This window comes from Cyprinus carpio, chromosome B13, assembly GCF_018340385.1.
Source record: "Cyprinus carpio isolate SPL01 chromosome B13, ASM1834038v1, whole genome shotgun sequence".
In the NCBI taxonomy this organism is placed as follows: Eukaryota; Metazoa; Chordata; class Actinopteri; order Cypriniformes; family Cyprinidae; genus Cyprinus; species Cyprinus carpio.
In genome coordinates, this window is record NC_056609.1 from 19,571,834 (window position 1) to 19,585,952 (window position 14,119).

Genomic DNA, 14,119 nt, shown 5'->3' on the forward strand with positions numbered 1-14,119 from the left:
ACATTTGTGCCAAAAAAAAAAAACTACTAAAGACATTTTAAACGCACAAAGTAGGCTACTTTCAATCCATTGTCATGTATCCTCCAAGCTAAAACTCATCTATCATAATAATTGTTTTAATATAAACTGTTGGATAACCACAGAAGGAAAAGAAAATCAAACTGACAGACAACAGTCAACTCCTGTCCAGTTAACTGTAGGATTCATATTAGAGCATTATATGCATAGGCCTAGTGCATATTACAATATGTGTCACATGCAAAACAAGAGCGCTTCCTATTAATTTTATTGTAAAAAGCACGGTCATAAAAAATGTAGTTTCAATGCAGGAGACCAAATCTGACTGATCTCACAGCCTCCTCCAGTCCCGAAATAACTCACACAGACCCAAACACATAAAGGAGGCAGAGAGTCGCCTGTCTGTATGGAATAAATGAGTGTTGTAATAGTTTTGAGCTTTGCTGAAGTGGAGCTGCTATCATACACACACTCTCTCGCTTGCTCTACCTGCACAACCATCAGGGGATCGGATTGTTACACTGTTAGAAATCGCTGTAGATTTTGCAGCACATTACTGTAAAAACCTACAGTACAACACCACATTTATACATTACAGTACATTACTGTAATTTATATTGCATTCTTTGAAATTTTGACTGAGCAGGAAAAGTGTTGCTGTAACCTTGCTGTAGCCTGGCAGTAATATGGCATGCAATAATACAGGATGATGAAAAGGAGGAGGATGTGAATGGTTTTTAAAAATTGGAATGTAAAATTATGGTACTATCACTGCGTGAACATTTCACATGAAATTCTGTCAGTGTGAGGGGGAGATGTAGGGACGAAAAAGAAAAATACAATCGCACCAGGCTATGTATTTCTGGTCAGTTTAATAAATAATTCATCACAAAACTATCACAAAAAAATAAGTATCTTGGGGATGATTGAGGGACACAAGGAAAGTCTCAGACCCGGCCCTGTGGCGGGGGGTGCTGAAGCACCCTCAGCAGCCCTAGTTCCCGTTGCCATGACATGACATAGTGGCATATTTTGTGTTTTGATATTGCACTAGTTTTAGGCTGTTTTTTATGCAGATCTAGCAGCCGTGCTAGTGGAGTACAAATTCCATCTCAGCTTAAAAAAAAATAAAAAAACACCTGAGGAGTGTCTACCAGTTCAACAAAACAAGGACAGCAGTGTTGCCAAGTCTGCTTAAGTAACTTTGGGCTCGTTTTTTCCCAGAAGTTGCTTTTAGATTTGAGCAGACATGGGTTGCGTTTTTGGGCATATTTCTATAATACAATTACTTATTTGGGCATATTAGTGGTTGCCTCTCATAGAACAAAACATATGACGACTTAATCATTATTTTGTGTGTGACAATGTTTCTCTGTCTGTTCCCACATACTGACTGGAACTTCTTTTAGCAGTCTATTTTGATATTTAAAGTAATTTGATTGCAGCGTCTTTATGCCATTACAAGCTGCTTTTGATGTAACAAAAATAAGACTTTTCTTAAATAATACACTAATAACTTAAAAAAAAAAAAAAAAATGGGTTGTCTGTTTTGGGCTTAGTTTTTCAGACTGGGTTGCTTATTTTGGGCTTGTCTTTCAGGCCAGGTCACTGAAAGACAGGTAACAAACTAAGCCGGCAATGATCAACTAAGGAAAATTGCCAGAAAATTCAAAAATACATTGATTTCTTTCAGTCTGTGAAGCATTAGCTATGACTGATTAAATGAAGTAAGCTTTCACACGACTAATTCAATTGTAATTCGAACAATCTCAAGAAGTAGAGACCCCAAACCCACAATCTCCTTAAAACAAAAGATCATGACCTTTCATACTGTTCTTCTGTGCTTAGTTTGATACTTGGATCTGTGATAAGGAATTCAGATCACAGTGACACTAATAATAAAGTCTGAACAAAAGTCTGATCAGGCAAAGACAGCACAAAAAGTTTGCCTCTGACAGGTGTCTTCTTAGGTTTTCATGGGGAGTTTTCTCAGGTCTGCTTGAGGCCAAAATAAATTTTTCATGAATGACCAGAGGGCTGTCCCGTTTCTACCAAGCAAACTTAGTGTAATATCCTGCCTACATATACAAGGCCAGAGAGAGACATGAGAGGAACTCTAAGCTACTGATGTTCCTTCATGCATGTTCTTCCCTTTCTGTCCTTCAAGCAATTCAAATGTGTGTGTGTGTGTGTGTGTGTGTGTGTGTGTGTGGACCGGCAGCTGTCGGCGGTGACCGTCACTCGCCTACGCCCCACTTTACACCCTAGTCGTCCCCCTGTAGTCACCCGGGAAACCGCAGGCTGCCCAGGCTGGCGCCAGTCCTCTCGCTGAGCTGATCAATACTGCAGCATTTCCTGCCCATTCACTCAGGTCACACACTCACCTCATTAATTATTACTGCCAACACTGCTGCTGGAGCACCCCGGGCACCCACAACACACACACACACACAAACACACTCACAAATTGTCATTGGTTTTCGGACAAACATTTTGGTTAATGCCACCCCCATAATACCAATACGTTTCTCTATGGTCACGAATCAACTTACAGTGATATCAATAATGTTTGTTTGTCTTCTTTTAAGTGGTGTATAGAAATACTGACTTCTGTTAAATACTTCAGGGAATCGTGGACATTTTAGAATAAAGAGAGACACTGATTATTTTCAAAAAGACATCTCATTTTATTTTAAAAGATAAAGTTGATTTGTTGGCTAAATGCATAGAGTGTGTATGATTCCGGTAAACTTGAATGTGTGCGACACTCATCAGTTCCACATAAAAATCATCATCTGTAGAGCAGGTGGGAACCGCAAACACTCCAAAGTAAGTCCTCTTAGAAACAGCACCCCAAAAAAATCATGATCAACCTCCAGGCAGGCTCAAGCATTAATCAGCTGCATCAAACGAAATTGGATTCATATATATATATATATATATATACATCCAGATTGAAACCATCTTCAGAACTTGGTAACTGCGCACGCCATGTTTTCCAGTGCAGACCGAGCTTCTGAGGGTGGGAAGCACTTCATGGCCTCTAAGGCCTTGTTGCCGTGGTAACTGCACAGGTCAAGTGCCTGGCTCACGCCTCTTTCCGTCTTTATCAGGCCCCGGAGCTGGAGAACATGCAAGAATGAGGAAAAATTTTAATATAACTCCATCAAACTGATGAAACTGATGTAGGAAATGTAATATTCTTTTAACCAAATTTAGAGGCAAAGAAACCATTTGAAACAGGCAATTTCTACAGATTAACAGGGTTTGCTTGTGAAACAAATGATGGTAACATTATAATAACGTGTAATAACGTGTATCAATGAGTAATAATGTGTTTGGCATCATGAACTAACAATAAATCCTACCGCATCTTGGTTAAATCTTAATTTCTACATACATAAATACATTTTTAATATTTCAAAATATATAAAATAAAATTTGTTAAAATTAGTAAAAATGTTGTTCAGTGTTAGTTCATGATACCTTTTACATAAACTAATTTTAACTAATATAATCTATTATTTAAAAGAATACACTAATATACAAAAGTTTGGGGTCAGTAAGATATTTTGATGTTTTTAATTCTGCTTAATGTTTTTGTGTAAATTGTGATGATTTTCTTAAAGATTTTATCATGAATAGAAAGTTAAAAGAACAGCATTTTTTTTTCATTTTTTTTTTTTTTATTGTGTGTTTTTATTGTTTTTTTGTGTACTTATTGAATAAAAGTATTAAAATCTTATGGGCCATAAACTTTTGAACAGCAGTGTATATTATCGATATATTATTAAAAAAATATATGATCAATATGTCATAAGTAACATACCAAAATATCACAATAAAAAAATATATACATAATATATTTGTAAACATATAATTATTATTAAATGAAAACCCAGAATATTCCACACTCTTCCTCACTCAAATGGTCTTGTAGTCCTCCACTGTCACATACAAACATGTTTTGCTGGAGGCCATTTTGCCAAATGAATTCTGGGATGTGTTGCGCTAAGAAGCCCTTGGGGGCCTCGAGTTAAAAACAGCAGAAGAGACCTGCTTGTGCGTGAGGGAAAGCCAAAAACAGGGAGACGGAGAGAAACGTGGATGTGGGAAAGGTAGATGATGACATCAACTGATTTCTCTTGTTTGTATAGCCGCAGTTTTCTTTGACTTCAATATGCTAAACAGCTTTACAGAATATGTTCAAGTTGACTCAGACAGAGGTATGACCTCATGACCCCCCCGAGACACATTTACACCAAAAAACAAACCAGACAGCGAATACTGGAGAGATTAATGTCGCATTTATGTGCTGATAACAGAGATATGTGATGTGTGTGTGTGTGGGGGGGTGATGTGTCTGTCTGTGCCCTGTTGAAGGAGAATCTTGTGTGATGTTGCTGTCAAACCGTCTCTCTGTCTCCTCTACAAATAAACCTGCCACTCTATCCCCTAATATCCTGTTTCTACGGCGACCCGAGCTGCTTGTACCCTCCTCCTCTTCCTGCCCCCTCCCCACCGCCTCTGTCTCCCCTTCTTTCTTTCTGTCTTTCTTCTCCTTCTGACTTTGGAAATCAAATTTCTGAACTTGCTATCAGTTACAGAGAACAAACACCTCCTATTGGCTCACTCAGGGCTGTAACCACCAATATTCACAGCACTGGTCGATCAATGTGGGTTTTTCAGTGACCGATTCTTACATTTTTATTTAGTATGCCTCAGATTCACACTTGATTACATTAACTTACGCACATAAATTTAGTTTTTTTATATGCTGGTACAGCCTTTAATTTACTTCTACTGGTTTTATACTGAGCAGAGTTGTTATAGTTAACTAAAACTGAAACTAAAATTAAAACCATTAAAAAACTACTTAAAATAAAACTACTTAAGACTTTTCTTAAAAAGTACTTAAAGTCAACTGAAATAAAATCAAATATAAAAAACTTTTTTTTTCCATTTCAGCTTATTGTTAAGGCAATATTTCAAATTTTAATTTAGTTTACCTTGATGTATTAAAATCATTAAAAACTAAAAAAAAAAAAAAAAAAAAAAATATATATATATATATATATATATATATATATATATATATATATATATATATATATATATGGACGTATTTAAAAAAAAAAAATACAAATTAAAAAAAACTTTAACTAAAATTAAAATGAAAACAGAAAATATAAACATAAAAACTGAATCAAGATTTATAACACTGATACTAAGCTAATGATATTTTCTATTCCCTAACCCTTTTTTTGTTTACTTGTTTGCTTTTTTAGACGTTCATCATGATATTATTTAGTATGTTTATTAAGTTATTTTCCTGGAGACTGTTTTTTTGTCATATTAACTTATAAAAAAAATATATTTAAATAATATTTAAATAACTTCAAATGTATTTCTATTTTTATTAATCATACATTAATTCACTTCTATTTCTGTTTGTTTGTAAACATCACATACACACCGGGACCCTGGGAATGATTTCATGACTCCTGGGGAATCGATTTGTGTCATAAATGTATGAATGTTTCATCAGAAGGATTGTGGCTGAAATCATTGATTAGTGGTTTGACCAGGAGGATTGATTTCTCTTGAATTCAATAGACAATCCCACTTTTTCATTGGCTAAATGAAAATAATCAATTGATTTAGTCAGTTTGACAGTGAAACACAAGTTGTCTGAATAAGTAGACACCAAAATGAGGCACTCGTTACTTTGTTTTCCCTCGCCCTTAATCAAAAAACAGGAGTGGCTTACCTTTGTGTAATCAATCTGTCTAGCCATATTTTGAACCTGAAATGAAGAGAGAAAAATGTGAATCCAGAGAACGTCATGCTGACACAATGAAATCTGAACCGTTATGGTGTTTTGCTACCAGTCTAGAAGCTAAAATCTTATTGAATCACTTCAATTAATGATAAATACTGTCTGCTCAGTTAGAATATCAAACATAATACAGTAAAACTGGCTAAACTGTCTGCTAGCTGCCTTGAGACATCACCTAGCTCATATTTATGACTTTTCAATGCGAAAAAATATATTAAAATTGGAAACTATTTATGCACCATGGTACTACACACTACAGTTCAAAAGTTTGGGTTGGTAAAGTTTTGTTATGTTCTTGAAAGAAGCATCTTATGTTTACCAAGGCTGTATTTATTTGATTACTGTATTAATTTTGTGAAATACTGCTAAAATTTAAAATAACTGTTTTCTACTGAATATATTCTATTCTTTTTTAAATATTTATTATAATGTAATGTATTCTTGTGATGGCAAAGCTGTATTTTCAGCATCATTTTAAGTTTTTTTTTTTTTACATTTTGTAGTGAAATTCAGTATGTGAGATTCACCAGATTATTTTACAGCTCACACAGCAGCAAGTGTACTGATTTGGTTGTCTGGTACCTGTTTTAGCTGGTGCCGCCATCTCTCAGGTCCAACGATCTGTCTGTGGAAGACTACAGGAGCCGAGTCCAAACTAAACACAGCCGGTTCTGACCCGCTCTTCACGAACGTATGTAGATCAGAGTTCAACTACAAAACACACATATATCACACACATTTTTTGAAATGAGCTTTCTACACAAAGTGCAAATAGGAGAATGTAACTTGATAAGACAGCATACAGACAAACAGCTTGTGCCCACAATGCACTTGTGTGACTGTGCGTACACACCTTGTGTCCCAGAGCGAGGTGTTTTCCGTATTGAAAAGCCAAATTCTGAGACTCGTTACCATGTCTGGCCAGCTTCATCGCTGCCTGACAACTCTTGGCAAGCAAAGCACCATGGGACAGGAATGTCTGGTCTTCCCAGGATGCAACTGTTAGACTGCCCTCCTTCAGAATACAGAAAAACTCAATTAAATAAGCATTAAATGTATTATAAATACTGAGATGTACACTATTCTTCAAAAGCCTGGGTCATTAAGTTTTTTTAAAAGAAATAATTACTTAATAGACAAAGATGCAAGATATTTACAAAAGATTTATATTCCAAATAAAGTATTTTGTTTCCACAAATATACTAAGCAGTAAACTAAACTGTTTTCAACATTGATAATAATAAAAAAAGTCTCCTGAGTAATGAAAATTGTTATTTTCCATCAAATAAATTAAAAACAAAAAATATATAAAAAATGGCAACATTTCACAATATTACTGTTTTTGTTGTATTTTTATCAAATAAATGTTATCTTGTGAGCATAAGTGACTACACTCAAAAACATTAATTTTTTGAATGGTGTTGTTTATCAAGATTATTTGGAGAGCTTAAATAGATCATAAAAAGACTTCAAAAGCACAGAAAATTTATAGAAAAAATTTAGACTGTTCAAATTAAGCAAGCAGAATGTTTCTAGAAAATTCAAGGATGCCACTTCAAACCAAACAAGAGGATAAAAAAGAAACAAAAAGGTGGTATGGCGGTAGGGGGTTGGTGAAACTGAAGGAGGGAAGGTGATGCAAACATCTGCTCGGAAACGTCTCCTCTAAAAAGGGTAAAAGAAACTTGAATCTCTCTCTCTCTCGCTCTCCGTTGTTGAGTTTCTCTCACATAAACGTGGCCTTCTCCATCACTTTTCCTCCTCCTCGCCTCACACAGGAAACTTTGTCATTCATTATTTACTCTGAGCGGTTTGCAAATGTTTTAAGTCAGTCTGTGTTTCGCTTGTTTGGAGATGTTTTGCTTGTCCAGTCTTAGCTCTGTTTTGAAAGCTTTGAATATGAAAGATTAAACACTAAAAGGATTCCTCTGGTACTCAATTTTAATTAATTTATGAGAAAAATAAAGCTTAATCTTAGCAATGACACATATTACGTCTCATAGATGGCACGTGTTTATTAAAGCAATAAACTAGTGAGGTTGTGCTTTACAGTAATTTGCATGACATTGAGCAGTTGGTTTTATAAATCAGGTGACAAAGGGAATATAATAAAAGACAATGTTTCATAAACAGACTATTTACTGTTCTGTAATGTATTTGAAGGAAGTCTCTAATGCTCTCCAAGGGTGCATTTGTTTGAATAAAAATACAGTAAAATATTGTGAAATATTACTACAACTTTTATATATTTTAAAATATAATTTATTCATGTGATGGCAAAGCTGAATTTTTAGGAGCGTTTGCTCCAGTCTTCAGTGCCACATGATCCTTCAGAAATTGTAGTATGCTGATTTGGTGCTCAAGAAACTTTATTTATTTATTTTTTTTGTCAATTTTGTCAATAATGTTTCCCATAGAATGCCACTGGTGGCTATATGTGGTAAGTGCAGTGGGCTGAACGTCGTACCTCTGCAGAAGTGGAGCTCTCGTGATAGATTCCTTGCACCACATCTCCGATTGCACTGGAGATCAGTTCTACCACCTAGAACAAACATAACATTATAACACTTAGGCTAGCAAAATATTTTCCACATAAACGAAGACTCTCAGAATAAGAGTGCTGATTACGGATCAGCCCCATCTGTTCTGAAATTTCGTATTTATTAGGACATGAGCTGTTTGGGAATTTGGGAAGACTTTTTTTCCAGTCCACTCATTCTAAAAGAGCATCTGAGGGACAGATAGAATAACCAGCACTTCAGTTATTAAACAGATGGCCAGTCAAAACAGTGCAATGTCCAGAAGATACAGACTTTAATGAGGACTCCGACATCTGCACAAGCTTTTTGATTCAGTTTCTCTCTTTAATACACAACCACAGAAGTCTACTCCCAGCACAAAAAATACTCAACACCTACAGTACAAAAAATTATCCAATAGTTGAGTGTTGATTGGACTGTTCACTTGAACTACAAATATGTACATGCAACACATAAATATATCAATTTATATCCCTCGTCAAAAAACTACTTATTCAACCTCATGATGTTCCAATGTTATGACTTAACTTACATCTGTGGAAAACAAAACTAGTAATTTTAAAGAAATATACTTTTGTTTTATGTTGGAATAACAGTAAATAAAAACATTTTTGACAGTAGGAGAATTTTTTTTTTTAAATACAGTTACTTATTCGTATAACAAAACATTAAAAAAGAATTTAAAAAAAAATACATTTTCACCTTAATGTATTCATGGAAGTTTGTGCAGTAGCAATTGAAAATTTATCATTCTTTTCATTCAGATCTTTTACATTTTTACAATTTTAATCAGTTAAATCACAAATAAATCTAAATGATCTGTTTGTGAATCAGACTGCTCCAACAGCTGACTAAATTGGAAGATTATTAGTTAACAGCAACTTAAATTTTAGTTCTACGAATTCAAAAGTCAAAAAAACTTTGGTAGTGTTTTTGCATCTTTGAAAGCTGAAAGCATTATTCCTCATTGAGTACAATTAAAAAGAGCCAATACAAAACATCAAAATTACATTTTTGTGTTCCCCAGAAGGTAAGTCATAAAGGTTTGGAATTGCATGAGACTGAATAAATAATGTCAGAATTTTTAATTTTTTGCTTTAAAGTATCCTTTAGATCATGTAGTAACTATAGTGCTCCTGAGGAGGGCGCTATCCCGTTACATCTACTCCACAACAGTCAGCTGGACTTAGTCACTGACAGCTCTTTCTATCATTCAATCACATGCTTTCCTATCCCTTCCATCCATCGCCCTAGGCTACATTCTCCACCTCTTTTTCACCCTTCTTCATTCTTTTTCCTCTTGTCCCGAAAGGCCTGCCTGTTGAATCATAAGACCACAGGCAGAATCTCCAGGGAACTAGAATAGCAGAGGCCTTCCATCCAGACACTCAGCTATTCCTCATATTTAATATTATGTTACTCCTCTCCGTTCCCCAAACTTTCTCTCTCAAACTTTGTTTTTCTCACTCTTTCCTTCTCTCTCTTTTTCTCTCTGCCCTCTGAGTAACCAGATCTTTGAGGAAACAGTGAGGAACTTGACTCCTCTACCCAGAGCCCAGAGAAGACAGAGAGCCCCTATAGCGCAGCCAGATGTGCGGCTTCACACACTCCACACGGAGAAATTAAAGCATGCACGTGTGAGTGTGTGTGAGAGAATGCATGTGGGGTTGAACTGTGTGTTTGTGTATGTCTATGTCTTTCTTGTGAGTTTGTGTATGTGTGTGTGTGTGTGTGTGTGTATGAGAGAGAGAAGTGGGGGGGCTTTTTTTGGAAAGTATCAGATAAGCTGCCCTCCCTCCGTCTCGTCTCATTCCCAAATCCAGCCGGAGTCATGTTTCGCCGACAAATCTGTGAGGAGAAGAAAGAGGAGACAGCCGCTCGCGGATCCCTTTACCGTTTATACTAGTGTTGAGCCAGAATCCCACTCTCTCTCACTCTCACACACACACACAGTCTACTAAGTCAGGATCCCACTCAAGGCCGCGATACATAATACAGATCAATCAGGGGGAAAAAGCGCTTTGCTGCGGAGAGGGAACGTCTGATTTCCACCGCTAATGCTCTCACGCTAACTGAACCGCTAATGCAAAGGGGCCTCGCCCTCATTTACATAGACAGAAGCTTTAAGAGGAAGATGCGTTCAGGCGGTTCTGGCTGGGTGAATGTCAGTTACATCAAGGGACTATTAAAAACTGAGCACTGACAATATATTTTTAATCACTTTTGCTAATTGTAAATTCATCTGTGGAAGTTTGACTGGCAGCTAAAGAATCTGATCTCTGATTGGCTGGACATCCTGTCAGTCAGTCACTACTTCAGTGGGTCAGAACAGAGCGTGTGTGGCTTTAATCATGCTTCGCTGAACAACAGGTTCAGTTTCACACAAAAAAGGATTTTTACTCACACTCTCTTTAGTATGTGTGTGTGTTCACTAAAAACGAGGCTCAAAATGACCTTCTGTCCACAGCTGCTAATGGCGACTGAATTTAGAAAATTTGTCAAGCATATATATTTCTAACCGACCATGAAACTACATTTTGCATATTATTTATTTTTAATTAAATGTATAGAATTATTACTTAGTATTAGTGTTAGTGTATATACAACACTGTGTGAAAGTTTGGGGTTGGTAAGAGCACTTGCTTATTAGCATGCCTATTAATAACATATTGGCTGTTTATTAGTATTTATAAAGCATATATTCTGCATGACCATTAATAACTATTAACAACTATTAATAAGCAACAAATTAGTAGTTTGAGGTAAAAGTCATAGTTAATTGTTTGTTAATAGCGAGAACTGGACCTTAAAATAAAGTGCGACTGATTTGTATTTTTCATCAAATATAGCAAAAACAGTAATATTACAAAATATGAGTACAATTTAAAATGACTGTTTTCTATTTTAATATATTTTAAAATGGAATTTATTCCTGTGATGCTAAAGCTGAATTTTCATCAGTCTTCAGTGTCACATTATCCTTTAGAAATCATTCTCATGTTTCTCAAGAAACATTTCTTACTATCAATTTTTGTGGAAACTAATAGGTTTATTTGATGAATAAAAAGTTCAAAAGAACAGCATTTATTTGAATTAGAAATATTTTGTTACATTGTAAATGTAATCCTTGCAGGATAAAAGTTTTTTCTTTAAAACACACACAATTACTGATTTCAAACTTTTGAACTGTAGTGTACGTCTTCATCTGTCTGTTAAAAAAAGTTCTATCATTGTTGCAGTGTCAATTTGTGACAATTTGAGACAAAATATATCTTTATGTGATATTTAAATCACAGATTTAGACAGAACCAGACAAAAAAAAAAAAAAATTAGAATTGAGGTGCCATTGAGGCATCGAAATACAGTAAACAGGTGAGAGATTTCCACTGTCTTCCAGCAGGAGGTGCTATAGAACACGCCAATACTTACTCTTAAACCCACTATATTACACCACACCATCTACCTAAAGAGAGTGTGTATTAAACATTCAGACAAAATCAGGTGTGAGTCCCAACTAAGATGTCTGGCTGTCTGAATGCTGAGCTCCTCTTGAGAAAAAACACATAATCTGTTATTTATATTAGTCGCCACAATCTGCTGATCATCTAAATGCCTTGCCGTCATTTCCATGTCCGCTCATGCACACATTAAAGTGAGTTTGAGTGTGCGTGTGTATGTCTGAGGCTATGCAGAAGGAAAAGAGTTTGTTTTCCTCCATGGGGAGAGCTGCATTCTAGAGCCGCACTTGGTGACAGATCCTGTCAGCATACTCCCGCTTAGTGCATCTGAGTGTGTCTGTGTGTGTTACCCAGACACAGAAAGATGAAATGTTAGGGTTTGTAGTGCAAATCCCTTTTTACTTAGTCTGGTAATATTATGATATGACAAGTGATTTCCTCTAAAACCGTGAATCCCAATGTAGGTGTACATAAGCAAGTCTGGAAAAGAATTTGCTTTAGCTTGGTACATTTATAAAATGAGAGAATCAAATTATGTGAGAATGTTGATTTATTACACTACTGTTCAAAACTTAGTGGTCAATACACTTTCTTTAAAAAAAACTCATAATGTTACTCAGCAAGAATGCGTTACATTAACCAAATGTGTTCCAAAAAGTTTCAAATAAATGCTGTTCTTTCTTTAAAAAAAAAAAAAAACATGAAAAACAAATTCAGTTTTTAAAATAAATAGTGTTTATGTTTATATGTTTATGTTTTTTTAATGTTAAGGATTACATTTTATATGGAAGCCTGTTACCACCACTGAATAAAAAAATTTAAAAAGGCTATGGCGACTTTTTATTTCTTAATTCTGACTTTTTTTCTTGGGATTGCATAATACAAACTCGCAATTTCAGACTTACGCAAGAGTGAAGGTGATGAGTAGACTGATGTTGGGCTCAGGTGGTGGTGCTATGTAATGTGTTTCCCATACTGTGGCGCTCATCACAATATCAAAACTGACCGATTTTCCAAAAGGCTTCATTGAAAAATCATGAGCACGTACTGCACGTTAAAAAAATCAAAACGAGGCGCGGTGTTTTTATATCACTGTATTTCTGAAGGAAGACTATCTTTAAAATTCTATCTTTAAAAATCTTTACTATTTTCGATGTCATTTTCATTTCATCTTACATGTTATGTCTCATAAAGCAGTGTTTGTGAGCTTAGCGCTGCTTTGTGTACAGCAGTTACTGGGGAAACCTCTGTTTCACCCGCTTTAAAGCACCTCCTGCTGGCAGAGAATGAATTTGCATTTTCAATAAGTCCATCTGATTTACGCAGTAAAAATATTTTGTTGGTTATCAGAAATAATCTACACTACAGGGACTATTTAGCTGTTGTTATTGATTCTATTTGGAAGTCTACCGGAAGTTAAGTTAGGGCCACAAAAGCACGCATGCGCAGTAACGTTTGTTTATGTTGTTGCCGTTGAAACCGTCTATAAAGATAACGATATTACCATCCACACCAGTGAACGATATCGTCTGTTTATTCTAAGCGCACAGGGGTCTGCCACTTTAAATTCTTGAGCTTGTTACAGCAGGATGGATTTTGATTGGCTGTCCATTTTTTTATCGTTCATCAGCTGGTGAAAAATCGTTTTGATAGTGATTCCAACGATATCGTTTCTCTTTGTCTTTATTGTTATAGTTGTGGTGTGGACTCTGCTATTCTTTAATATTGATATTAATATTTAATATTTTAGAACTATATCTTCATCGTTATCTTTATAGTTATCGTCCTTGGTGTGAATGGGCTGACTTAACTTGTAAAATCACAATTGAGAGATATAAACTCACATTTCTGAGAATAAAAAGTCCTAATTGCGAGATGTAAACCTGCAATTGCGAGAAAAAAAAAAAGTCAAAATTGTGAAATAAAAAGTTGCAATTACCCTTTTTATTTTTTTCAATTATTCAGTTATTATTTTGTCTTGTGGAGTATATGTAAACGTGTTATGTGAAATAGCTTATTCAGGACAGTACTAAATAAAAAATAACATGCGATTTTCATGATCCCTTATTTTGTTTCAATTAGTAACGTTTTGCACATTCTGCAAGGGCTATGTAAACTTATGAGTACTGTATATTGAAATAGAATACTGCCATTAATATTGTGATAATAATGTTACTGTTTTTACTGTACTGTTTTAATCAAATAAATGCAGTCTGGGTGAACATAAGACTTTCAAAACACTAAAAAATCTTACAGATCACAAA

The 14,119-nt window shown here is 35.3% G+C and overlaps 1 protein-coding gene across 1 annotated transcript in view; it reads right to left on the reverse strand.

The window, feature by feature from the left end:
* Positions 1-2,681: 2,681 nt before the first annotated feature.
* The window catches only part of LOC109100740 (all trans-polyprenyl-diphosphate synthase PDSS2-like), a 32,362-nt gene continuing 20,924 nt past the window's right edge, over positions 2,682-14,119 (reverse strand). The window contains exons 4-8 of the mRNA XM_042737107.1: positions 8,325-8,399; positions 6,711-6,872; positions 6,440-6,568; positions 5,789-5,824; positions 2,682-3,140 (exon numbers count right to left, since the gene is read on the reverse strand). Of these exons, the coding sequence (XP_042593041.1) occupies positions 2,985-3,140; positions 5,789-5,824; positions 6,440-6,568; positions 6,711-6,872; positions 8,325-8,399 (558 nt within the window). The 3' untranslated portion in view covers positions 2,682-2,984. The remainder of the gene's footprint in view (positions 3,141-5,788; positions 5,825-6,439; positions 6,569-6,710; positions 6,873-8,324; positions 8,400-14,119) is intronic.